Below are 26,849 nucleotides of genomic sequence, written 5' to 3' on the forward strand. Positions count from 1 at the left end.
GGCAATGAAAATAAATTTCCCTTCTTTTTAAGTACATCTGCTTCTTCAAAATTCTTCCTCCATTTTGGATGAAAATCATTTCTATGTCTCTAAGACATATTCATAAATGCAAACACATATATGGGTAAGTATTAAGGGGCCATTACCAAGCCAGTACAGGCAAATTATCATTTCTATATCACACACCACCATGGGTCTCAAATACTAGCTAGTTTTGCAGAAAATGCATTTCCTAGCTTTCCTGAATTTATATAAAGCATTTTTATTCCAGGACGATTTTATTTTTTTTTAGATTGAGCTAGCATTAATGGTATATCACTTTAATACATTTTGACAGTTTGAGTCTCTCATAGTTAACAGCATTTTTAGCTGATGCCCTGAAATGATTCTGACAGAAATGTGAGTAGTAGTCACCTCCAGTAATTGTCTTAAACATCACATGAAGATATAGCACTGTATTTTTCAATAGTACCTCTTAGCAGCCTTGTAATTTGCATGCTTTTTCAAGATGCCCTACAAAGGAGGTATTTTCAATGCATTTAGGAGACAAACAGACCAAGTGACTTTTCCACTTTCCTTAAATTGTATATTTTTAACTTCAATAATCACATTTGAAAATAGGATTAAACATATGGCAGGAAACTGTGTTCAAAATGGGACTACTGAGGGATATTTTGCAATCCAAATACTACCTTTCCTCACATTTGAGAAAAGTGATTTCCCTTCACTTTCATTGCTTAAGTAGATTTGGATCAGGACATCAGTTTTCCATATCTAACCCAGTTGTATGGCGCACAAATGGCAGGAAGGTAAGATCTAATGCTACATAATCTTGTATTTCAATACTAGTTTCTATAATAGACACACATACAAACGTATATGCTACATTTGCAAGGGAAGTTTTTTTCCTAGCTGGAGAATGAAGTGAATATACTTTTAGGAATCTTGAATTATAATCATGCACTATATGTATTTCTCTGGGTAAAGTTAATGTGATGATCATGAAAAGTGAGCAATTAATCGGAGTAGAGTCACTAGCTATTCAAGTTCAATCAATGTCATATTAAAAAACCCAGATGAACACCTTATCCTAATGGCTTATCCAAAACTCTTCTCTGATGTTAAATATATACTTAGTCTATATGGAGGATTGGAAAAAACCAGAAGTGAAATTTCATTCGACTCTAATTCTATTTTAAATTCTCATCAGAATGACTTTGAAGATGTGTGATGGGCTGATTTATAATGAATCAGAAATTCTTGGGTATTTGGTTAAGTGTGATCTTTGCCAAACCTGACAAAACAGTAGGTTAAATAATAACATCTTATCTTTAGAGGAAACACTCTTCTCAGAGAGAAAATGCTTCACTTTAATAAGAAAAGCTGATGACACCACGGCCCACCACTGTAAAGTCATTCTCACTGTCCTGTAACATTTCCTGGTTGCCTGCATCCCTGGACAGCACTGGGGCCTTCACACCATTGCCTCGTTGGATGACAGCGACTCACTGCATCTCCACATTTTTAACTTCATTTTATGGATAGAGAAGGTTGACAGAAGCTGGGTAACCTGCCCAAGGTTACACAGCCAGTGTGTGAAAGGGAAAGAACCAGCATTAAACCCAGATCTACCTGATCCCCGAGCCCAAGTGATTTTGACGACCCCAAACCAGAGGCAAATGAAACCTAACACTGTGCTTCTGATACTGAGGTGCTTTATTTCCCTCCCTTGGAGGGTAACCAAAGGTCTTTTTCCCAGCTCCTTTGCCAATGGTTTAGAAACTAAGGCCTTTATCTCCTGCTTAAGGACAGTAGTCACTCACTTAAATGCCTTTGTGCTGAAAACCTTGTACTTCATAGGTACTATTTTCAATTGCACGTGCGTAGACATGCACGAGAGAACACTGTGATCGACGACGTGCACAGAAGGTCATGTGAGGTATTTTCTCCTTACAAACTTGAACTCTATTCAGATACTTTCAAATCAAATTTTCTTCATTCAAATATGAATGTTTTTACAGAATAATATCTTAAACTTCCTGATGTATATAGTCTACATATGAATACTAGGTCTCAGAAGCTATAATAAAGAATTAGGTTAATAAAAATGCTAACAAATGGACAGAGTATTTATTAGGAGATAAAGTTTCACATAGATCATGCTACATTCTATGCTTTATTCAATATTTTTCATTTACTTCACATTTTTCCAGTCAAGATGCAAGCCCCTTATTCATTTCTTAGGTGCATGTAAGTGGATGCTCAAGGGTGACTCAATTCAAACCTAATTTTAAGTTGTGTCCTCCTTTCTTTCCTCTTTTCTGTTTTCCTTTCTCTCTCTTCTTTCTTAGCTTTATGTTGCCACCCAGGCCAAAATAATATTTTCCCTACTGCACACATATTGGATGATATATCAACTGAAATTTTATTAGTGGAATAAGAAATTTTTATTATCAAACACACTCCTTTCCTTTGCTCCATTTCCTCTAGAACAGTAACAGTCTTCAATGATAAACAAACTGAATTTTAAAAGTTGCCCTAAAAAACCAATTCAGAATCTCAATCTTTAACTGATAGTTAAACTATAGTTTCATCTAGGAAATACTAAGAAGAATATTGAGAGATTGATATCAGTGATATTTCACTGCACGAAGCATAATCTTTTGAACATGTAAACAAGGTCTGGCTAAATATTTTAGAATCTATTGAGCAATTCAAGATGTGTGTGGATGTCAAAGTTCCAATAGCAATAGTCAGTTTAAGAGACAATGGTAAGAGTTTACTGACTGTATTTTATGTAATTTAAAAAATAAACATTTAGTTTTTAAATGTTATATACATTGATTACATTTTACTGTAGAGGAAAAAAAATCCTTAGGATAGTTTTATTATTGTCCAGAAGACTATTTCCTTTATATCATCATTCCACAAAGATTAAAGGCAATGATTGGATATATCAAATTGATGATTAACAGTGGAAGCTTTTTCATTCAAGACTCCATTCTTTCACAGTTTGACCTTTTTTTTTTTTTTTACATATTGGTAATCCACATAAAAGGTTATTGTTAGTGACTTCTATAGTGGTTATTTGTTTCCTAAATAATGCTCCCCCAATTTTTATTAACAATATGAATATGTGTTTGCCATATTACCTTTCATATGTTCAGAAGACATTTTTAAAAGAGGTCTTATTATAAATATCAATTTGGGATATGAATGTGTGTTGTATACTGTTTTGTCTAAAACACTTATTTTCTGTCTGGGGATTGCATCAGACCTTGTGCAAGCACAAGAAAAAATATGAAAAAAATTTTCCTTATGCTACTGTTTTTGTAATTACAAAATTATGAATTACTGAGAGTAAGCATTAGATCACATCATGTGACTAGCAGGAATGTGCCAAGCATGGAGTGAGAAGCGTTATGCCAATGTTCCTTCATATCAAAAAAATTATTTTAGTTTTCTCACCAATGAGTTCCCCCAATACTTTGTCTTCTATTGGATAAGTGGAAGTTTTGAATTTCTTTGAAATAGTAATTGGTGATTTACTTATAACTTAAGGAGATACAGAAATAGCAACAGAAGAAGAAACATATTAATTATGTTTTGTTTAGAACTGAAAAGCAAACTCAAACCTAAAACTGAAAAGCAGATTTAGGGAAACATGTGCAGCCATGACATTTTTCACAGATGTGATTTTCAGTTTCAAAAGACAGCTTTTAAAAATCTATTATTTAAGACGACATAGTGTACACCACCATTCAGAAAAATGGCAGTAAACAAATAGACTCTTGTTGTCATTTTGTTTCCTGCTGAAGCAATAGCACTCTCTTTTCTGTCACTAACTAAACTGACTCCCAAACAAAGAAGTAATTTAATGGGATTCCCAAAGCATGTCAATCCAGATTAACCCTGTGGCAGCTCTGTTTAATGGAACGTTTAGCCTCTGGAATAGTGAATTTCTGGCCAAGAAACTTATAAACAAATACTACTTGTAATATAAAAGTTTACTTTTATTTCAGCCCATGTTTGTTTATATACTGGAGGGTGTATGGGCTAATGGCAATGACTATGCATGATGAAAGGACTGTGAGACCTTGGGAATGTTAATTTGTTCTCAGAGTCTCTGAACCTCATCTATAAAATGGGAAACAACCAACATTTATAGGGTGGTGAGGATATAATATATGTAAAGTAGGCACCATAGCAAAATGGTCAAGAGCAAGGACCCTGGAAACAGACTACATCCCATGAAAGTACAAATCCTGTCGGTTTCATTGACTATCCTCAGGGGTTAAAATGGTTCTCTACACATAGCATGTGCTCAATAAATACACATCCAACAAATAGAATCAGAGTATCCTGGCTTTGTCAATTCTTGATCATCTGACCATGGGCAAGTTACTTATACCTACAAGCCTCAGTTTCCTCAAGTGAGAATTAAATGAACACAGCATAAGTGCTTAATATGTTAGCTATTACTGTTAAGGTAAGCTGAACACAGCCTGAAAAAGTAGGCACTTGATATGTGGTAACTATTATTAATGATTTGAATTGTAATTAACATACTGTCTATCTTAAAATATAATATTTATGAGTATGATGTTAAGAGTTAAGGAAACCACTGGTTTCAAACAATATTATGCATTTGAAAGTTTTTTGAAAGAGGCTAACCAGAAGACATTTACTACTGCAATTAAGTAGGAAGAATCCATTTACTCACAATCTAAAATTCTGTTGTTTAAAAATACTTTCTCAGATATTTCCCTTTTCCCATTAAATACAACTGTAAATGATGAAAGGAATCTGCTTTTTTCATTCATCAAACGAAGCAGTTCTGTAGATTGTGGGAAATACAGTGGACTCCTGTGTTAGGTATTAAGAACAATGAAAATAATCATCTTCTAAATGCAGAACTTGTAAAGTACTGGGACATATAAACTATGTTGTAATACTGAATAAATCAGTAATTGTTTTAAAACATTGCATAGAAGACAACATAATGACATTACTTTTAACCATAATTCAAAACCCATGTTTTTATATACGCATTTTAAAAATACATATTTAAATTAACATTTCAGCATAGGTAGGCTTGACCTATTCAAAAATAAATATGGACATACACATATTTAAAATTTTTACGCAGAGAACCACAGGGTTGTTCTCTGTTTCACTTATTTTCTGTTTTCATCACAATCTTCATTTCACAGGAGACAGAATTCAGGACAGCATAACAAGGGGTCCTACCTACTTACCGGCGGAGATATTTCCATTACTCTTAGTGACTCTCGGAATGTGTGTACGGGAGGAAAGTTTTCACCGATGTCAGCTCTCCTTACCTCACAGATCAAATTTTCCTTTTCTTCTACCTTTCCTCCCACTTTTTTACCTTCCTCTGAACTTACTCTACCCTTCCTTTTCATCTTCTTTCTTTACCTGACTTTACTTCAGGACTGCTAACTTTTTTTTTTTTTTGAGAGGGCATCTCTCATATTTATTGATCAAATGGTTGTTAACAACAATAAAATTCTGTATAGGGGGGTCAATGCTCAATGCACAATCATTAATCAACCCCAAGCCTAATTCTCGTCAGTCTCCAATCTTCTGAAGCATAACGAACAAGTTCTTACATGGTGAACAAGTTCTTACACTGTGAATAAGTTCTTACATGGTGAACAGTGCAAGGGCAGTCATCACAGAAACTTTCGGTTTTGATCACGCATTATGAACTATAAACAATCAGGTCAAATATGAATATTCGTTTGATTTTTATACTTGATTTATATGTGGATCCCACATTTCTCCCTTATTATTATTATTTAAATAAAATGCTGAAGTGGTAGGTAGATGCAAGATAAAGGTAGAAAACATAATTTAGTGCTGTCAGGACTGCTAACTTTTATATCACAAATAGAATTTGCTTTATAAGTTTCTGGGCCAGGAATTCTGGGACATGTCATGGCTTAGGCCCCAAGCCCCCTTGTATTGTCCCACCATGCTCCCTCTCCTGTCACAGCCTCCTGCTCTACCAGACTGTTTCCAAGGGGCTTCTATACCTGACCGAGTTCATTCACACAAGAAGTCATCGCACTGTCAACAGCAAAGGTGCTCACAGATCAATGGTAGTCGGTTGAAATGTTGGTTTTGTCAGATGTAGTTGGGAAAGGAAGGGGCATTCCAGAGCAAAGCCTGAAAGTAGCCAGGAGAAAATCAGAGAAAACTGAGGGAAAAGTAAAGCAGAGTGAAAGCAGGCAGAGAGAAAGGAAACTGCAGCACATGTGCCGATGCAGTGGAAATGCGGGACCGGATGAAAAAGACAGACTCTCCCTGCTCTGTGGCACCTGAGCTCATCGCAGAGATTCAAAGGTAACCTTTTAGAAGGAAGGAAAACTAGACCTCAAACCGGTCCCGGAAGAAGGGAGGACAAGGGATGTTTCTACTCCGGGGAGCAGCCTCTTTGCAGACCATCGCTGCACCCGCTCAGCTAACTGCCTTGCCCTCCCTCTCCCGCTGCAGCCTTCACTCCAGGCTTCTTTCTCCTGAACCTCCTGATGAGTCTCCCTCGGCATCGGCTTCTTGCCACGAATGAAACTATCTCCTCCTTTTAAATCTTAATTTTCTACCTCCACCTATCTCTGCTCCTAGGAAATCCACCCATCCTTCCCTGCGGTAATAAGAAGGCAAACGAACAAACCCTCTGCTTCTCTCTCAGAAGCACTAATGATCCAGCAAATGAAAACTAAGCAATCATTTCACAGGATTCATCAACTCATACCCTTTTCCCATAGAGTCAGGGCAGTCTTCTCGCTGTTCCCAATGCACCAGGGACTGGGTCTTTGTAATGGAATTTCCTACCCCTGGAATGCTCTATCTACATAGCGCCAACTTTTCAAATCAACATTATCTTACCTTTCTATGATGCCTCCTTTTATTTCTTCAGTCTATGCTAAACATGGCTTCTTTGAATAGTATTACAAAACTCAGAAATGAATTGTTTATAATTATTTGTCTCTCTTTCCCAACATGACGATAAATTTGAGAGCAGGTGTAACATCTTATGAATCCTTGAATTCTGACACTGGATGATGACTGAGTGGAATATTAACAGAATCATTTGGGTAGACTGCCCCAAGTTCTGACAGAGCCTCATCATTTACTATATACCATTAGCACAGCTTGTATTCCAAAATCCCTTTCCTCCAATCCTTAAACCTGACTCTGTTAAATGAGGAAAGTTTATTTTGTAATCACACAAAAAAAGGGTTTTTATAATTGCTTTACTGAAAACATTTTAAAGGGAAGAGTTCTTTAAGCAACTTTTGATGCTTGTTTCCTTTTATTATTTCCACATAGCCTTATCTCCCCCGTACTATATCACAAAAATGTGTATATTAACTGTATTCTGGTTCTGAACATCAACTGTTCTGAACATTAATGTGTGACCTCCCACCCCACCCAGGATTTATATATTGACTTCTGGTCGGCAATGGTGTCATGCTGTACTTATCAATAACAAAATTATTTTTTAGATATCAATGCTTTTGAGCATTTAAAAAATTCTATATGACTTTTTCTTTTCAAATGAATTGATAAAAGATATCTTTGGGTCATTGATGATAAAATAATAAATGATGTAAGATATTCTTATTCATTTTTTAAACTTGTAAGATTTGTCAAAAAGTGAATAGTAGTGATTCATTTTCTGCAAAACATTCATTTCTCATCCATGTTGGAGTCAAGCAGGGCACCAAGTAATTACCTCATTATATATTCCCTTGGCCACATGCATCAAAGCTCCCACCTTCACATGTGAATTAAATATTGGCATGTGGTAACATTTCAATTTCACAACTGAATTCTGCCTATGGGGATCTAAGTCACAAATCACTCCAGGTTGGGAAAAGGAATCCAGTTTTAATATTTTTCTTGAATAATCAGAGTTTACCTATTTTTATCATCTGTCATAACTGAAAGATTCAGATTCTATTACTTTTTCTCTTTGAGTCTTGTAAAACTTTGAGGGAATAAGGGTTGTTGTTCATTAACAATACTTTTAATTTTCTGATGAACACTTTAATTGTCTTATGCACATCAACAATTATAATTTTGTGCTAAGATTTTCAACATAAGATTTTGTTTAAAAAAGTTCTTCTCTTAAAGGATAATGAAAAGGAAAGCTATTCAATATTATTAATAAAATATAGAAAAAATTCATCTTGGAAAAAAAAATTCCAAAAGAAAGAAAATATTAGGTTGAATTAAGTATGACCAGGGAATTCAGGATTAGCATTTCAGTTTCCTCAGCAAGTCATAAAAACAGTAAGCAGCAAATAGAGAGGAATTTAATTAAAATTCGTATAAAGAACTATACAAAAACAAATGATTTTATTGACATCTGACCTCAGGGGTACATGTTTAAAACATTTCCTTTTGTGACTGGCAAGCAAGTATTTTGCTCTAAATAGCTGCACCACTGAACATGATGGCAAACATTTCTAGCAATCTGACTAAAAATACAGGGGTACCTCATTTGGACTATATGGACAACTTGGAAGCAAGGAGCAAACATTTCCCCATGCCATATAGACTATTTCTAATTCAACAATAATATCACATGGAGATTTGCCTTTTTAGTTATGATAGCTACACATTTTCCAGGAGAATTGTTCAATTTATTCTTTGATTTATAGCTGTAATCTAGGATCCTTAATTGTATTAAGGCACCATTCTTCTCCCACAGAGAAGGAAGCTATTGCCAGAAACAACAAAAAATATTTTACTTTGACCACATGCTCATTTGCTACATCATTTGTATACTGCTATGAAGTTTATGGCAATGTTGAAAGAAATGTATGGAACTCACTCAATGAAGTAGACTTTACCCTTCTCTGTCCACATGCTCATTTGCTACATCATTTATATACTGCTATGAACTTTATGGCAATGTTGAAAGAAATGTATGAAACTCACTCAATGAAGTAGACTTCACCCTTCTCTGTATAGGCCATTTCCCAGTTATCAGGCAATGGGTCTGAGTCCTCATTCTCTTCAGGTTTCGTTGGTTTTGCATCATCCATCTGCTCCTTCAGCTCCTCAGGCTGACTGTACACTGGTGCAGGATAAGGCTGGGAGGGTGTCTCCCCTGAGGCACCTTCACTTTTGTCTTCCTGTTCACTGGATTCTACAAGAGAACAAGGGCTTGTGGTTAGTTGCTTCTGAATGAGTGTGGAGAGGGGGCCTGCAAGCTACTTTAGTTTAGTACTTGGAGAGGAACGTTTTTGGAGTCACAGAGTGACTCCAAATCTTCACTGAAGGGTCAGGCAGAGAAATGGAATGGAAGCATTTGACCAATACTACTCCCAAGATGCCCCTGTGGCATGGACGTCATCCGGAAGTCCAAGGATTCTCGAGTGGGAGATGTGGAAAGTAGCTAAGGGTAGAGAGCAATAGGTCTGCAGTGAGTCAGTCGTCAGTCACCATGGCTTCCTCACAGCAGAAGATGTGGTAGGGACAGCTTAACCCAGGACCTGGAGGAAGAGGACTACTGACAGAATGCCACCAAGAGGATAAGACAGCTGTTTGGGAAAAATAAAATTCTTCAATCATTTGGGAACATAATCAATGGCTATTAACATTAAAAATTGTATGTATAAATATACGTATACTTTGACTCAGCAATCTCACTTTGAGAAGATGTCCTCTAGAAACAAAGGTGGTGTTGTGGAAGGATACCTGTGTAATAGTATTTGTTGCAGTATTGTTTGTAGTAGCAAAGCCCTGAAGATGATCTGAATGCTTACCAATGAGAGTATTATTAAATAAATTGTGGTTAGCATTATCATAGAAAATTTTTTATAGTTTAAAATCAATGAATAAGATGTGTGTCTATTCACCTGGAAAAGATGTTCATCATTACTATCCAAAAAACAATCCAAGTTGCAGAGTAACAGATATTGTGAATCCTATTTTTAAAAAATAAGCAAACACTAAGTTCTCTCAGACATCTGCATATAATTTTGTATGTAAGTATATGAGCATGAAAACAGGTTGGAGGTGTACAACACAGTTTTATAACTTTAAAAATTAAGGTAATTTAAGATGAGTAAACTAGAGTGTCATCTTTGTCTCAATCCATTGCTTGGATCGATTTTTTCCCCATATGTATGCAGAGAGCAATATTAAAGTATTTTTAGGAATTAGGAAGCACAAGAACACTTTACAGGCTCTCATTGCTTTGTCCTTAATACGAAGGCTTTATGAAAAGAATATGTCCCCTATTGATGTAGTCTCCTAGCTGATTCCTCATACAGATTTGACCTTTGTAAACTGTGTATGGAAGCAGCAGCAAGAGAAGGTACCTTGCTCTCTTTAGTTTCTTTTTGCTGTACCTTATTACGACATGTAATTACCAATACATAAAACACACTGTTCTTAGGATTTCCAAATGTCATATTGCAATTGGAAAGTTAAAATGCAAGGTCATGCTCTGAAGATATTCGTTTATTCTTTATTCATTTAATCAGTATTTATTAAGCACTTAATTGGTGTCAGGTACTGAGTACAGGAGAGTGAACAAAAGGGGCATGATCCTTTGCTCTCAAGGGACTCAAAATATGTCCAAACACCAAGTGTTTAAACAATTTTAAGTGTAATGAACACTAACAAAGGGAAAGCTCTTATGCATATACATTCCTCTAATCTCATGTAAAGAGTCAAGGAAAGCCCTTTTCCCAACGTGCTATCAAATCAGACTTGAAAAAGGAGTCAAGAGATTCTTTCAGAGGAAACTAAAGGAGAAAGAAAGATAAACAAAGACCGGCTTCGGCAAGGCCTTAGAAGGCATGCTCAGGTACTGTATCCTGACAGCAATGGGAAGGTTATTGATGTGTCTTAATCAAGGGGATGACAAAAGTAGACTTTCGTTTTCCACAAAGTCTCCCTTAACTATTCTGGGGGTTTGAGAGTGGCAAAAGTAGATGCTTCCGGACCAGTGGGGAGTTACTTCTGTGCTCCAGGCAAGAGATGATGGTGGCACAGACAAGGAGAGGGGTGGAATGAAAAAGCCTTTAGAGTATAGATTTGGTATGATTTTTAAAACAAACAAACAAACAAAACTGGATGGATATGGAAAAGTGAAAAGTCATGGTTTACCTGGTGGGTAGAAAAGCTACTTCCTGAGAGAGGAAGCGTGAGAGGAACAGCAAGACTGTGGGGAGTGGGGAAGGCTGTGGATATAATTATGGGCACGCTGAGACAGAGGTGTGTGCCAGCCTCACAATGGACAAGCATATGGCTGGACTGTATTACAGCTTAAGCCATAGGAGTGAATGAAGTTGCCAGAGAGACATGGCAGCAAGTGTGAACAAGAATCCCTAGGACAGATGTCATAACAGTCAGAGAATGTGAGGGAAGGGCCACCACGGAAGTAGTAGGAACACCAGGTGACCTTCATGCCAAAGAAGCCAAGCAAAGGGCAATGTCAAGGGAAACACTTAACTATGGCCAAAGCTTCTAAATGGTCCAGCATGATAAGGACATAAAATCTACTGAAATGAATGGCATGGAGGTCACTGATGACATGAGCTACCAGTTATGGAGTAGCTATAGTGGAGTGGTGGGCAGGGGCGCTAGGTTGGAATGGCTCAGAATGAATGAAAAAGGAATATGAAATATGCTGACAGAGAATTCATTTGAGAAGCTTAGCTATGAACAAATAAACTTTTTCCTTGCATATATAATACTGTTATATTTTCAAGAGAAATATAGGACATCTCTTGGTAAAAAATATTTAGAGTCTCTGGAGATGTCTACAATTATATTTATTGAGGTGCCAGAGATTACTGAGCCAGTTTCTCCCAGTTTATCTAACTCACTGGTTTACTCATTCATTCCTTTGTTCTTATTTAATCGATCAATCATTACATTAGCAAACATAAATTTAATACCTACAGTGGGTGAGAGATTTGACAAGAGCTTAATCAGGGAGAGAAAAAAAGAGTTTTTTATCAGGAAATTGTGAATTGGGTTGAAATGGAAGTAATAAGTAACACCTGTCTTCACTATTGGGACAAAATGAGAGGAAATAAATGAGTATGGCAAGTGGGAAACCATAGCATTTCCACACTTACTATTCATAAAGGCTAACTGAGGGATGTAGTTTATGGTGAGAGTCAGTGACTTCTGCTGAAACCCAGAATCAGGTCTATATACCCACAAGCAGTACTGAACCAAGGCAAACTTCCCATGTGGGAGCAGAACCTATTCCCAGAGAGTAAGGTATAGCATTAGGAGGAAGAAAAGGAGGATGTGAGCCAAGCAGCTTCAGATTATCCTCCTAAGACATGTCACTTAAACAAGTTACTCTACCTCTTCTGGGCGGAGTAAGTCAAGGGGCCAGGGGAGTGCAAATTAAGTACCCTCTCCTACATGTAAGACAATATAAGGGGTGGAGAGGAAGTGTCTCTCCCCAACTCCAGGTAACTATATAGAGTGCTACCATAATGATTCATAAAGGATATTCAATGACACAAAGGAGTTGGACACAATTTTCTCGGGAGCCAATATAGCACATGGAAATAAGAGTACCTAAGGCAGCTGTCTGAGGAGCTCCAATATTTAACTCAGTCAGAGAAGGAACTGATACTACATTTCCTATATTACTAGGAAAATGGTATTAATTAATTGAATAATTAATTATTGAGACCCTATTAAGTGCCAGGCACTAGGGTAGGCAGTGAAGTGAAGGAAAATGTGTTGGAAATGGCTTGTATTACTTTGTTGGGGCTGACAAACAAAATGCCACCAACCGGATGGCTTGCACAAGAGAAATGTATTGTCTAACAGCTCTGGAAACCAGGAAGCCTACATCAAGAGTTGGACAGGGCTGTGCTGCCTCTCGAGGTCCCCCACCAGAATGGTGCATTTGTAACAAATGATGCACCTACTGACACATCATTATCACCTCAAGATCACAGTTTACACTTGGGTTCACTCTTGGTGATGTGCATTTTATGGGTTTGGACAGTTGTATATGACATGTATCCACCATTACAGTGCCATACAGATATGATTTTACTGCCCTGAAATCCTCTGTGCTCTGCCTATTCATCCTTCTCTCCCCACTGACTCCTGGGAATTACTGATAGTTTTACTGTCTCCATAGTTTTGCCTTTTCCAAGATGTCATACAGCATAGAGCCTTTTTAGACTGGCTTCTTTCACTCGGTAATGTGCAGTTAAGTTTATTTGATGTCTTTAAATGGCTTTATAGCTCATTTCTTTTTACTCTGAGTACTATTCTATTGTCTGGATGTACCACCAGAACAGACCTTAGTAATAAAGGATGGGAAAGAACAGATCTTACATGCCATGTGCAGCCACTCCAGCCAGCACTTTCCTCCTCTCATGGAGTTCAGCTTAGAAATACATATGTGCAAATATGTCCTCACACAAATCTCATATATATCAAACCTGGGGTTTGAGAAGCCCTAGACTATTTAAATTTCAACAACGGAGAAGAACCAAAAAACCCATGCTTATGTTTTACTTTTCTAGTGGGTATTTATATAGAATATAGAAGCTATTTCTTGATTAGGAAGTAGTCACGTAGAAGTGTTCTTACTGACTTCCAAGACATAATTCTCATCATGATTTTATTGTTAAATCTAAACATGAATTTTTTTGGATATGTAAATGTAATTTTTTCCTAAGATGCTTGCACTGAAGTGAACAGATTTTATCAAATACTAGCCTTTTTTGAGCATTCCATTTTGCATTTCTAGATGACTTATATGCCTTGCAAAGCAAAGCAAGGTTTGGTTTGTTTGTTGGGTTTTTTTTGCATTAATAATGGAAACAAAGAATATTTCAATGAAAAAGGAACATGTCTTTTTAGAGAATGGTAATGATGAAAAAAATCTTCCCTTTGACAGGACTGTTGAATTTCCTAGAAATTCTACAGAACCACTGAGACACAAAATAGATGATAATATATAGTCTTATAAAAGATGCCTTATAAAAACATATTTTACATATACTTTTAATATTGTGAAGAATTAAGAAATATTTCTTTCATCTTTCCTGCCCTAATGGTTTTTCTGGATTTAGCAAATAATTTCCTCTTCCCATAAGAAATTCAGAAGAGTGCAAATATATGCACAGGGACTGAAAGACAGTTAAATGTATGCATTTTTGTATTCAGTCTAGCCCACATAAATTCTATGGCCCTGGTTCAGTCAACGACTTTGCTATTACAATACGTATAGTAGCCATTCCATTTGCTACATGCTTAGTGTCCTAGCAGTATGTAACACATTGCCTTTCAGATGCAAGAGTAAGGATAAATCAGAATGCCATGGTTTTGAATGTCCCCACCAGTTTTATTAAAGAATAATCAGAAACCAAGATAAAACAGTTTTAAGAAGAAGAATGCCTATTTTACACCTTACCGTATTTTTGACATTATCTATGCATGTAGTTAATGTTCAGCTTTCTGTAACTGCCATCCTTTGAAATGAAGGGAAAATAATGTTTTAAACTAGATAGGAAACTGCTGATTATATTTCTTTGAACAGTCATAAAATTTGAATTTCTAAAATTTGTTTTATACCCTGTGAGAGAGCTCTGTGATTTATATTTCTAATGGCTATGTGACAAATTTTAATAAGCCTAATAATTTTTTATCCTGTCTTCATATTATTTCTTTGGAAATAAGCATGGCTAGAGAACATTGAAGGGGGACAAAAGATTGAGGAACGTCTTTATAGTTTATAAGGAAAGGGAATGGGAATAATCCAATATTAAACATTTTTTCTTTGCTTTTGTTTTTAGCAATTCTCAGATAGCATCAAACATACTCCAAAAGAAGCAGTATAACATATTTGCTAAGGCTGGTATCAGACTCCTGGGTTCAAATCTGTCATTTGTGGTGTGGTGTTAAGTAAGTTATTTAATGACTGTGCATACCTCAGTTTTCTTAACTGTACAATGGGGATAATAACATTACCTACCTATAAGGATTAGATGTGGCCTGTATATAAGTTACTTAGAACAGAAATCTACTAGAACACAGAAGGTGTCCAGTAAATGTTGTATGTTATTATCAGTGAATTCTACTACTTAGAACACTAAATAAATTGGATAGATTAAATTGCTCAAGCAACCTAAATGGTTTCTCCCTAAAGAAACAAAAAGTGAGGTCAATTTTTTGAGATTTTTAAAAAAGATATTAGGAGTTTTCAATGAATACTGCAATTGCTTAAAAAAGGAAGGATACACACAAAGCTAACATTTCTTTTTTAAAAGGTGTTTGCATAAATTGAATTTTTCTTCCTGAGTTGAGACATGCTATGGGGTTAAGTGACTTAAAGGAGGAAAAATAATCCTCAGAAACCACACATTTTTTTTCCAAGTTCTGTATTATTTCCTGTAGAGTTCTGCATTTGATTTTGCTGGGAGCCAGGGGCTGCTCCTGAGCTGTGAACTTGCCATCAGTTTGGCATATTTGAGGGTACTGATTTAAAACAGAATCAGAGACAGAGCTGAGCTACCAAATTTCTGTTAACCCAAGGCTTAGTCTCCTTATATGTCCCCAGAGTAGCCTTGGCTTCCAAGTCTGTGTAGCACAGATTGCTCTACACTCTGGTTTCTGCTCATTTGTGGTAGTAACTATGGAGGTAGAAGTGGCAAGGCTTTAAGATTTCCTTTGTTTTCTTGCAAACTTGGCCATCATATCAAAAAGTATGTTGTACTGATCCAAAGCCTTACTGTAGCAGGGTGAGGGCTGTTAGAGCATGTTGTTAGCTTCACTACTAGAAGCTAAAGTTCTTAGTTAAAATTTGAAGCACAGGTTCCTATCAATGAATAACAATACTTCAGGGTTGATTCTTGGACAAGAGAAAAATATCATTGTAACTGGTTTTTTTATTATGGCCATACTATATGTTATAGCCTATAGTAAAAAGGGGAGGACATTCTGTCTTCACAGAGGGAAAAGTCATGTAGTGGCGGCTTGCATTCTATGGAGCCAGCTGACTGTAAGAAGTCAAGAGTGTAGGTATTGCTCAAAGAGTGCTCTTAGAGATGTCCCTTACATTTCCTAAACCTTCTGAAATGGGAAGAGGAATTGTAATATGGGTGCTAAAAAGTTTGCACACTGAATGCTTAGTGAATTTTTGCTCATCATTTAAAAAACTAATTACTTTTTTTGATGTAGTAAAACATGCACATAGACCAAGTCCCAAAGTGCAAACAGGAAAAATGGTGCAAAGTAGTTTTCCCTCCTGCTCTGTTTGCAGGGCTCCAGCAATCCAGGTCCAGCAAAGAGTAATTTTTCTGCTTCTTCAGAGATTTTTCTATGCACATTGATTAGCAACCTTTAGTTGGTGTTTTCTAAGTCCCTAGTTCCCCTAAGGTGTTTCTAAGATATAAAACAATGTTGTATCAGTTATTTTCATACAAGGTATGAGAATGAGAAGAGGTGGCTCTTAAACACTGTGACAATAAAAAATACATATATAGATACACACACACACACACACACACATAATTTTCCTGGTCTCTTAACAAATATTTCCTTTTATTATTTGAGGCCATGAAAGAAACATGTCTAGAATAAAATAGTAGAATTAGGGAAAGTTAGGTGATGATTAACTATATTTCTGATTTTTGAGATGACATATCAATTGTGAAAGCAGAAAATTTCTCAAACTGTAAGGAATTACTTTTTATCTGTAATATTTGTCACCAAATTGGATCTCATCTGTTCAGAAGGTTAGCCAGGGAAACATAAGTTACTAAGAAATCATATCCAACCCCCAAAATTATTTTTCATCTATATCAAAAATCCTCAGTTGGTTATCAGTCGTTTAGAGCAAAGCAAGAACAATATGGGAAATTATGAAAATATAAAATTCAAGGTCTATGAATGGAATATGACAAGGAAAAAATTCTGAGATATAAAAAAGTGAATTAGAAAGAATCTATAGAAAGACTAATAGAATTATTTCCCATTAATAGGGAAGAGGAAGAACTGTCTTTATTAGTATATTTTCTTCTTTCTGCATTATTTAATTTTTAACATTTTAACAACAGTAGACTGAAATAATGGCAATAAAATGAAACCTCACAGCTTTAAAATATACATGCTGTATGATTTTCATGATGTAACGAATTCTGAAGATATCTATCACATAGACACAAGTCCCCCAAATCCTCAACTAACTAGGGTTAGTCGGGGTTAGATACAAGTACTAAAGATATTCAAAGACCAAAGTGAGATATGAAACAAAATATGGGGCATACATGCATGATATTTCTTAGACCCTGCTTTCAAAATTCTGAGAAAAAATTCAGGAGACTAGTACTATATGAAACATAGCATCACCTTCTGAAGTTTTAGGAACAAAGGAGTTGAAAGAGAAAAGGAAGAAGACTATTTAATCTTGATCTCGATAATTCAAGTGCTATTCTGTGGGGCCAAACTGGAGTCAAGGTATGTTTTGATGAGGGCAAGAAGTCAATTAGGAAGAAAAAGATAAGGGTGCTATTCGCAACAATAGAGCCGTATAGAAGGAACGAGTGTGCAGAGACCTTATCCACAGACCTTTCCTCTTCAGAGACAAAGGCCAGCTCTCAGCCAGAAGTAACAAGCACAGTCTTTGTCTGACAGTAAAAGAGTTGGGATTTCACACTGAAGTTATAATCACTTCTAAGAGCAGAAATATGAGATAAGAAAATGGAACACTGGGTGAAAATCAGACCTAGACAGAATGAATGACTATGATTAGAAATAAACTTAGACTTGGAGAACACCTGGAGAACTGAAGACATGCAAACATTTGAGCGAGTCCACAGCTTTCCGAATGTGCTGCCCGTGTGAAGCCGAGCCCTGCCCTGGGTGTCCACGGCCTGCGTGCCCCACTTGTGGCAGATCTCTCTCACACACATCACACGGACCCTCAGACAAGGAGAAACACACTCTATAAAGGCTGAGAATAAGCTCCTGAAAATGCTGAATCATTCTGAGGGTGTGAAGAAGTTTAATGCACAGCTTTCAGTTCAGTCTCGATCTGAGTCTACCTTGATTTAAAGTGACATTCCTGAAACTACTCAGGACTTCATTTTTTGTCCAATGGTGGAGTTACAATTACTACTATTGTTCTTAACCACAAACTCTAAAGTAATTACCTTGTTACATTATAATTGCACCTAGATACTCAGAGCATTTTATAATTAGGGCACTTTTTACTTTCAAATAATCCTTTCAAGAAATAATAGAATGCCCCTTGTTTGTAAATGAAATATCTAATTCTAGAAGATTGATTTAAACTAGCCCCAGAAATTTACCCCTCTGATGGAGAGATAAAACCCAGTACTGTGTTTGGGAACAAGATCATGAAATTAAGCTTCTTTAAAGAAAAAAAAAGATAAAGATCTGAGTGGATACACACATCATAGTCTCTGTGAACCCACACCGAAATAAGCAGGGTATACGTGTTGGGGTGGTTTCAGAGTGGGCCATTCTTCACAGAAAAACAGCGAGATTCACTACGGAGGACATAATTCTTTTGACAGTGACAGGACCTCATTCACAGAACCAGGACTGATGGTGCATACACAGTCAGTGTGCCAAGCGGCACAGGCCCTGGATGCGGGGCCCTAATGGTGAGCTGAGATCATTGCCGAGGCCACTTGGTGATCACATAAGGGCCACTCTGTTTGCTCTCTGGGAGATGCAGTTCATTTGCACTAATTGCGGGCTTGGGGGCCTGGAGAAGGCGGCTCTGTGTGCACATACTGTATTCCCTTTGTTGGCGAAGGTAGCTCTCACGGGCCCTGTTCCTCCTGGCATTGTGTATGTGTGTGTATTAACAGAGAGATTTAGCTGCCTTTAAAATATATGTGCATTTGTAATTCTTTGCACTAGGCTTACTAATAGCTGGTGAGGGGAAGCTGCAATATAATAGTGAATTACTTTCCGGAAAAGTTTAGCAGATAATTCATGAAATAAAAGAAATCCAAGAAAGCTTAATCCAATTACTATGGTTTACAGGATTTGCTTTTCTTCAGAGAAGTTCAACCTTAAAAAAGTCTATCTACTTATCTATTGACCACCTAACTACTTTTGGTATTTTCAGTAAGAGAAATGGAATAATTCTCATCTCTAAGAATATCTTTACAAAATATACTTCTGCTTAATTTTCTTTAGTTATCAAGCAACTTTAAAAAGAAATGTAGGCGCAAGAATCTCCTCTTTCAAACCAAGGAACACTCTTGAACACACTGAATAGCATAAAGCAAGCATGAATAATCTAATCATGTTCATTAAAACCTCACCATTCTCCAGAGGTTGGCTGACTGAAAAATAAAGATTTACTAATAAATTGAAATATTTAAAAATATACTTATCACTGAGACAAGTAAAAATCTAAAAGTAGGTCTTCTCCGAACAATATTTATATGTGGGGTACCAGACAAGCACATTGTGAGAAACTATGTACAGATACGAGGTTGACCAATACCTCCCCCCAAATGAATCTAGAATGCAGCAATGATATTTGGAAGGAAGAGATAAAAGCTAAAGGCCCAGTGACATACATATTTTATACCCAACAATATATATCAAGCTTGAGGGGAAAGAAGCACCAAAAATAACTCTAAGCTATCTGGTTTAAAATTAGGTAAAAGACTTTCTGAGTTGGTTTGCTTTTTATTTTATGGGAGATGGGTTTAAGTGGCATTTAAGTTGTTGAAGAAATGCTTAGGTGGGTCAATCCAATGGATAGGAGTTAGAAATATGGGCCTGAAACATAGTAGAGAAGTGAAGACTGCAGATAAGCTCTTGAGTCTATGACACCACAGGGCTGGATGTCAACTCTAATGAGATAAAGATGTCTAAATATAAGTGTGATTAATGTCAAGGGAAGGTTTCTTAGAGAATATGAATTTTAATATCAGTTTAAAGACAGATTCTCTTATGATGATGTAAGGATATATCATCTTTGCAAGCATTAGATCTAACACCACTGCTGTGAACTCAAGGAAGGACAAATATAAAGGGATACAATGTAGATGAAATACACTGAGATGCAGGACTGTGATTTACCATGTGGAGGTCAGGAGTACTTGTCCTCACCACTGTTAATAGCCCAAGAAAATGTGGCAGGAAGAGGATGAGTTGAGGTATGCCTGGGTCCAAATCTGAACTGCTACTAAATAACTGTTATCTTAGTTAAGTACTTAAGCTAAATTCTAGCATCACATTCATTTAGTAATATACTATGACTATGGCATTAGAGATAATATATGCTCAAACCATTGTATGTATTCATTAAAAATGGGAGAGTTGCCATTATTTAATTTTAATTTTTGTAAATTTTATTATTAATAAGGATAGAATGACATTTCTATGAATAGAACAACATTTATTTCCATCACCACAGTGACATATGTCAGAGAGAGAAACATTTCTGAGACACTAAAAGATTATATGATTTTTCTAGGTGATAATAGGCTAAATTCATGTATCTGGTGTAATTTTCAGCAAAAATGAGGGAACACAATAAAATATGTGAGTATTCATTAATAATGCTAGTCATGGAGAAATCACATGCTTAAATTACATGTAATTCACATATTTAAGTCATATGTTTAATTACATACCCTTACATAGATATGGCCTGAGAGAAAAAGGAATATATACTTATAAGCATAAACCATAGTTCAGAGGAGAAAAGATGAACAAAATGAGTAATGGAGTAAACTAAAACATTTAGAGAAAAGAGTTCATTTTGGTAAAGCAGATAAGGAATTAAAGATGGGTAGATTTGATGCTTATATACCTACAGAATACAAAGCTAGTAGTAATTTTTTTAAATCCACAGGGGGAAATAAGTTTACTTTACATGATTTCCAGAAATGAAAGAAATAAGAAGTCTCTGGTAGGTAGAAATTTATAATGCCACTTCAAAAGATGTAAAGGTAAAATAGTGGTAGTGTGTCTATATTTTGTTAAGAAATATATTAATATTTGGTTTTTATTTGGTGATATAAGACTCAGGATAGCACAGCAGCTCAGAGCATGGGTTCTGGATCTGGATTTCCTATATATGAATTCCAGTCATTGGGCAAATTATTGAACTGTAGTGTGCCTTGGTGTTCTAACCTGTAAAATAGTATCTAGCTAATAGGACTCTCAAGAGAATTAAATGAACTAATACATATGAAGAGGTCTGGGGGCTCTGAGTGCATAGTAAGCATCCAAAAAAGTTGTTTATTATATTATTTATAACCATTATTACCAGTCTTTTTTTGTAATGAATTAGTTATCTCAGTAAGCTTGTCTCCCTCTCCAAATGTGTCTCATCAATTACACAACTCGTGTTTTGAATTGATGTCTGATATTAATTACTATTACAGCTCTTAGTCGACATAGGGCAGTGTTAACTAAAATTTGAGCAATGATTTTCTCAATACTTTTTAAAGTGTCCTGCACCTGGTGAATGTACATGGGAAGAAGAAAAAGATGGGACAAAGACCGTGTGCTGGAGAAAATAGTAATGAAGCTCAAAGATGAAGGGTTGAGTAAATGTCTATGAAAGAGGGGCAAAGACAGTCCTAAAGTTCCCACTGGATGAACATATAGGAAAACAAAAGATGGGAGTTGTCAAAAGACTTCTAATGAGGAATGATGGGTCAATTTTCTGGTTTGGAGGTGTTCCCTCCATCTTTGAACATTGGGTGAAGAGTGCCTTATTTATATATCTCTCATCTCCCATGATGGAAGAGAAAACACTCGCCCTGCCAGGCTGACAGAGCCTCTGTGTGTGGCCTCTGCTGACTGTCCAGAAACCCCAGAACCGGCCTTGACAGGTGAATGCGACCATCCTCAAGCTGAGAGGACCAGGAACAGTCATGTGACTAGGTCTGGTCAAGAAGAATTCATTTAAACAAAGACATTTCAGAATCAAAAAAGAGAAGGTATCTAAAAGTTGATTTACCAGGTCATTTTACAGTAACAAGTTACTTTATGAACCTAAAGTGATTTTTCAGCATTTGTATTTAGAATCAGTGACTGCTAGGGTCAGAGAAAACATTTTTTAATGAATATATTAATAGAAGATATTATCCTCCTCTGAGTAATCAAGAGAAAAGCACTTTTAAAAGTTTTACTTTGATTGGCACAGATTATATTTTAGTCTACTTATGTTCAATGAAGAACATTTTTACAGGTATTGTGAACAAGGGGAGTAAAAAAATAAACTTATGAAACTTTTCTTTGATAAAATAATTTGACTATGAAAATTCAAATTCTCTGTCACCATAGAAGCAGTCCAGTAATAAATAAAAATACAGGCATGTAAGAAGTTGTAGGAAATATTTTAAGAATAATATGCATGCAAAATGTACATGTTAATATTTTTTCAAAAGCTCTCACACAACCCTTATATTTTCAATATACACTGGTATACCATTATTAAAATATAGATAAAACATTGCAGAGGATTCTAAAGATGGTGGTGTGAGTAGGGTGGTGAAAATCTCCTCCCAAAACCATATATATGTTGAAAATACAGCAAATACAACTATTCCTAAAAGAGAGACCAGAAGATACAGTATAACAGCCAGACTACATCTACATCTGTGAGAACTCAGCATCTCACGGAAAGGGTAAGATGCAAAGCCATGACCTGACAGGACCTGAGCACTCATCCCACCCCAGCTCACCGGCGAGAGTAAAAGAATCAGAGTGGGGAGGGAGTAGAAGCACAGGACTGCTCAATAACCAGCCCAAGTAATCAGCACCAGGAGCACTGGGTATTAGAAGAATGGAAAAGCAAAATTGGGACTAAGACTGCCAACGGGTTTCCACACCTGGCTGCCCAGGGAGAAAAGAAAAGCAGGTGCTTTAAAAGTCGTAAAGGGAGGGGGCGGAGCCAACATGGCGGCATGAGTAGGACAGTGGGAATCTCCTCCCAAAAACATATAGACTTTTGAAAATACAACAAACACAACTAGCCCTAAAAGAGAGACCAGAAGACGCAGGACAGTGGCCAGACTGCAGCTACACCAGCGAGAACCCAGCGACTGGTGAAAGGGGTAAGATACAAGCCCCGGCCCGGCGGGACCCGAGCGCCCCTCCCCCCAGCTCCCGGCGGGAGAACAATAGGCAGAGCGGGAGGGAGACGGAGCCCAGGACTGCCGAACACCCAGCCCCAGCCAACCGGGCCAGAGCGCAGACACAGTGCGTGCCCAGGGGGCCCTGGATACTGGGGGAACAGGGAGTAAGACCTCTGAGCGGGTACTGAAGCTGATGCCCCTGTGACAAAGAAAAGCGGGGGCTTTTTGAAAGTCTTAAAGGGACAGGGACTTAACAGCTTGATGGAAACAGCCCAGGTCACAGTACAGCAGCTGGAAATTACAGGGAAAACCGGGTGCACTAACCCCCTGGGCAACAGCTCTGAGACACCTCACGGAGGTAAACAGTCAAGCAGCCCCCCCATCCATTACCCCACCGGGCGCTGCGAAAGCAGAGAAGCAGTCTGAGACAAACTCGGCCCACAAAAAGGGAAATTCCTCCCTTCCCGCCAGGCAAGACACAAAGACCCAGTCTACACGCAATTACCCAAAACAAGCCACGAGGGGTCGCAGTTGTCCCAGTAAAAAAAGTCCAGTAGCAAGTGAAAATTTTGGCCCTCCCAGCTGACAGTCAATAGCACCTGTCAACATGAAAAGGCAAAAAAATATGATCCAGACAAGACTAACCCAGACAGCTTCGGCATCTGCTACATCTTCCCCTGAGAAGGAACCTGGGGAGATAGATTTAGCCAGTCTTCCTGAAAAAGAATTCAAAACAAAAGTCATAACCATGCTGATGGACTTGCAGAGAAATATGCAAGAACTAAGAAAGGAGAATACAGAAATAAAACAAGCTCTGGAAGGACTTCAAAACAGAATGGACGAGATGCAAGAGACCATTAATGGACTAGAAAACAGAGAACAGGAACGCAGAGAAGCTGATGCAGAGAGAGATAAAAGGATATCCAGGAACGAAAGAATTTTAAGAGAGCTGAGTGACCAATCAAAAAGGAATAATATAAGAATTATAGGTATTCCAGAAGAAGTAGAGAGAGAAAAGGGGATAGAAAATGTCTTTGAAGAAATAATTGCTGAAAACTTCCCCAAACTAGGGGAAGAAATGGCCTCTCAGACCACAGAGGTACACAGAACTCCCATGACAAGGGATCCAAGGAGGGCAACACCAAGACACATAATAATTAAAATGGCAAAGATCAAAGACAAGGACAAAGTATTACAAGCAGCCAGAGAGAAAAAAAGGTTACCTACAAAGGAAAACCCATCAGGCTATCATCAGACTTCTCAACAGAAACCCTACAGGCCAGAAGAGAATGGCATGATATACTTAATGCAATGAAACAGAAGGGCCTCGAACCAAGACTACTGTATCCAGCACGAATATAATTTAAATATGAAGGAGGGATTAAACAATTCCCAGACAAGCAAAAGTTGAGGGAATTTGCCTCCCACAAACCACCTCAACAGGGCATCCTACAGGGACTGCTCTAGATGGGAGCACTCCTAAAAAGAAAGAGCACACAACAAAACACCCAACATATGAAGAAGGGAGGAGGAGGAATAAGAAGGGAGAGAAATAAAGAATCATCAGACTGTGTTTATAATAGCTCAACAAGCGAGTTAAGTTAGACAGTAAGATAGTAAAGAAGCTAACCCTAAACCTTTGGTAACCACAAACTTAAAGCCTGCAAGGCCAATAAATTCATACCTTTCATTAATCACCCTAAATGTAAATGGACTGAATGCACCAATCAAAAGACACAGAGTAATAGAATGGATAAAAAAGCAAGATCCATCCATATGCTGCTTACAAGAGACTCACCTCAAACCCAAAGACGCGCACAGACTTAAAGTCAAGGGATGGAAAAAGATATTTCAAGCAAACAACAGAGAGAAGAAAGCAGATGTTGCAATTCTGGTATCAGACAAAACAGACTTCAAAATAAAGAAAGTAACAAAAGATAAAGAAGGACATTACATAATGATAAAGGGCTCAGTCCATCAAGAGGATATAACCATTATAAATATACATGCACCCAATACAGGAGCACCAACATACCTGAAACAAATATTAATAGAACTAAAGGAGGAAATAGAATGCAATGCATTCATTCTAGGAGACTTCAACACACCACTCACTCCAAAGGACAGATCCACCAGACAGAAAATAAGTAAGGACACAGAGGCACTGAACAACACACTAGAACAGATGGACCTAATAGACATCTACAGAACTCTACATCCAAAAGCAACAGGATACACGTTCTTCTCAAGTGCACATGGAACATTCTCCAGAATAGACCACATACTAGGACACAAAGAGAGGCTCAGTAAATTCCAAAAGATTGAAACCCTACCAACCAACTTTTCAGACCACAAAGGCATTAAACTAGAAATAAACTGTTCAAAGAAAGCAAAAAGGCTCACAAACACATGGAGGCTAAACAACACGCTCCTAAATAATCAATGGATCAATGACCAAATCAAAATGGAGATCCAGCAATATATGGAAACAAATGACAACAACAACACTAAGCCCCAACTTCCGTGGGACACAGCAAAAGCAGTCTTAAGAGGAAAGTATATAGCAATCCAAGCATATTTAAAAAAGGAAGAGCAATCCCAAATGAACGGTCTAATGTCACAACTATCGAAATTGGAAAAAGAAGAACAAATGAGGCCTAAGGTCAGCAGAAGGAGGGACATAATAAAGATCAGAGAAGAAATAAATAAAATTGAGAAGAATAAAACAATAGCAAAAATCAATGAAACCAAGAGCTGGTTCTTCGAGAAAATAAACAAAATAGACAAGCTTCTAGCCAGACTTATTAAGAGGAAAAGAGAGTCAACATAAATCAACAGTATCAGAAACGAGAAAGGAAAAATCACGACGGACCCCGCAGAAATACAAAGAATTATTAGAGACTACTATGAAAACCTATATGCTAACAAGCTGGGAAACCTAGGAGAAATGGACAACTTCCTAGAAAAATACAACCTTCCAAGACTGACCCAAAAAGAAACCGAAAATCTAAACAGAACAATTACCAGCAACGAAATTGAAGCGGTAATCAAAAAACTACCAAAGAACAAAACCCCCGGGCCAGATGTATTTACCTCGGAATTTTATCAGACATACAGGGAAGACATAATACCCATTCTCCTTAAAGTTTTCCAAGAAATAGAAGAGGAGGGGATACTCCCAAACTCATTCTATGAAGCTAACATCATCCTAATACCAAAACCAGGCAAAGACACCACCAAAAAAGAAAACTACAGACCAATATCCCTGATGAACGTAGACGCAAAAATACTCAGCAAAATTTTAGCAAACCGAATTCAAAAATACATCAAAAGGATCGTACACCATGACCAAGTGAGATTCATCCCAGGGATGCAAGGATGGCACAACATTCGAAAGTCCATCAATATCATCCACCACATCAACAAAAAGAAAGACAAAAACCACATGATCATTTCCATAGATGCTGAAAAAGCATTTGACAAAGTTCAACATCCATTCATGATAAAAACTCTCAGCAAAATGGGAATAGAGGGCAAGTACCTCAACATAATAAAGGCCATCTATGAAAAACCCACAGCCAACATTATATTGAACAGCGAGAAGCTGAAAGCATTTCCTCTGAGATCGGGGACTAGACAGGGATGCCCACTCTCCCCACTGTTATTTAACATAGTACTGGAGGTCCTAGCCACGGCAATCAGACAAAACAAAAAAATACAAGGAATCCA

The 26,849-nt window shown here is 37.2% G+C and overlaps 1 protein-coding gene across 5 annotated transcripts in view; it reads right to left on the reverse strand.

Moving 5' to 3' along the window:
- Window positions 1-26,849, reverse strand: part of MAGI2 (membrane associated guanylate kinase, WW and PDZ domain containing 2) — a 1,519,032-nt gene that overhangs the window by 466,518 nt on the left and 1,025,665 nt on the right. For all 5 annotated transcript variants that reach the window (XM_057504444.1, XM_057504445.1, XM_057504443.1 and 2 more), the window contains one exon: window positions 8,974-9,184. In XM_057504444.1, coding sequence (XP_057360427.1) covers window positions 8,974-9,184 — 211 coding nt within the window. The remainder of the gene's footprint in view (window positions 1-8,973; window positions 9,185-26,849) is intronic.

Source organism: Manis pentadactyla, chromosome 7 (genome assembly GCF_030020395.1).
Source record: "Manis pentadactyla isolate mManPen7 chromosome 7, mManPen7.hap1, whole genome shotgun sequence".
Lineage (NCBI taxonomy): Eukaryota > Metazoa > Chordata > Mammalia > Pholidota > Manidae > Manis > Manis pentadactyla.